Here is a 1,735-nt window from a genome sequence, read left to right as displayed (position 1 = left end):
GGGGGGAGGGCAGCAGAGCCCAGTGCTGCCCAGTTGCCCTCACGTATGGTCCTACCCATAGCTACAGGACCTCTCCATAACTTCTCCCCTCACCCATGCAAGCCATACAGATACTTTCTCCATTCCCTCTCCCCCATGCTTGGCATCCTCTTCCACCCCACCTCTGATGCTTGTGAACTTCCTACCCCGAGGCCACCTCCAGCCACACCACAGGTGGCTCCAGGAGGCCAAAACAGAGCTGTACTCTCCTGCTGGCTGTCATCCCCCCTGCTCACCGCTCTCCGGCAGTCTACCTTTGATGGCCCTGCCAATGACCTGCTGCGTCAGGTCTGTGGCCGTGCTCCAGCTCAGGCCCTGGTCGGTGCTGGTGACGCAGCAGAGGCGGGTGACGTTCTGGCCAGTGACGATTTGGTAGGCTTCGGGTGTCCTGCCCAGCACGGTGATGAAAAAAAGGAATAGGGTGCCAGTGAACTCGTCGTAGAGCGGGCAGGGGTTCATCGACCGGTGGTGCTGCAGTGTCGCCGTCTCCAGCACGCGCATGTCTTCCCACTGTCCACGGAGGAGGAGAAGATGGAGAGGGGTGAGGACCACCCCCTTTCTCCCTGTCTCCGTGCCCCCAGCCCAGTATGTCCCCCCCAACCCCGGGTGTGTCCCATGTCCCACCTCCACGTAGCTCCCGTAGACGGTGCCGCGGCGCATCACCAACACATTAGCATGGGCATCGTCGGCGCTCAGCCGCTCCTCCGCGAAAGCCAGCAGCTTGGCCACGCAGGGCAGGTAGAGCAGGGCAGGCACACGGTACGTGACGCCGTTGGACTCCTTCTCGAAGAGCACGGTGCGGGCAGGGAAGTGCCGGGAGCCCATGGTGGCTGTGGCAGAAAGACGCAGCCCCACCGTGGTGGGTTGATGAAGGTGGGGAACGATCGGCTGCTGGGCATGGCCAGGGGTGCAGGTCGAAAGCTGGATTGTCCTGGAGGGGTTTGGGTTTGGGGGACCCCCGAGGAGCAGGGGCTGGAGGGCAGGGTTGGGGTTGAGAGGAGCTGAATGTGTGCAGCAGTGGTGGCAAGTCACAGCCGCGCAAAGGTGGGACACGATTTTGGGGCACACCTGGAGAGGCTGACCTGGGCTACTCCAAAATAAAATTAAATTGAGCTGCAAGATGCTCTTCAAAAAGCAGTTTCTGGTAAATGGAGGGCAGTCAGCAAAGGGCAGGGTGAGACCTGTGTTTCCCTGTGCCCATCACCAAGTGGGCATTGAGGGGGCAGAGCTCAACTCTGCACAGGTGAGACCCCGGGACTGGCCCAGGGTCCCCCGAGGGGATTGAGGAGGTTGTTCTTTTGTTTGGTTTTTTGGTGGGTTTTTTTTTGTCCACAGCTCCTCGCTTCCGCCTGCCCTGCGGGGAAAACCCGGTGTGCACAACACGAACCATCGGGTACCTGGCCCTGCTGTCCCTGCGGCAGCGGGGTGGAAAGCTGTCCCCAAACGCGTTTCCTTCTGTCACCAGCTGTCCCCAGGCTACATGTCCCTACGTGTCCTTACGTGTCCCAGGATCTCACTGCGGGAGGAGACAGGCATCCTGCCCGAGTGGCCAAGGACGACTTTCATCCACATTTACGAGGGGCATTTGCTGTTCACCCACAAACCCCCCGGAGAAAGCAAAGGCACTCACCGGGTCTTGCTCAGCTGAGGTGCTCCCTCCGTTCCTCGCCCTCACCGCGCGGTAACGCCGGCTACC

The 1,735-nt window shown here is 61.0% G+C and overlaps 1 protein-coding gene across 1 annotated transcript in view; it reads right to left on the bottom strand.

Annotated features, from left to right (window-relative positions):
- The window catches only part of NEU4 (sialidase 4), a 2,000-nt gene extending 1,136 nt beyond the window's left edge, over positions 1 to 864 (bottom strand). The window contains exons 1-2 of the mRNA XM_010178510.1: positions 664 to 864; positions 294 to 549 (exon numbers count right to left, since the gene is read on the bottom strand). Coding sequence (XP_010176812.1) covers positions 294 to 549; positions 664 to 864 — 457 coding nt within the window. The remainder of the gene's footprint in view (positions 1 to 293; positions 550 to 663) is intronic.
- Between the last annotated feature and the right edge of the window lie 871 nt (positions 865 to 1,735).

Source organism: Mesitornis unicolor, unplaced genomic scaffold (genome assembly GCF_000695765.1).
Source record: "Mesitornis unicolor isolate BGI_N332 unplaced genomic scaffold, ASM69576v1 scaffold5912, whole genome shotgun sequence".
NCBI classification, from domain to species: Eukaryota; Metazoa; Chordata; class Aves; order Mesitornithiformes; family Mesitornithidae; genus Mesitornis; species Mesitornis unicolor.
Note: the sequence above shows the minus strand (reverse complement) of the source record. Positions and strands in the feature narration are given on the sequence as shown.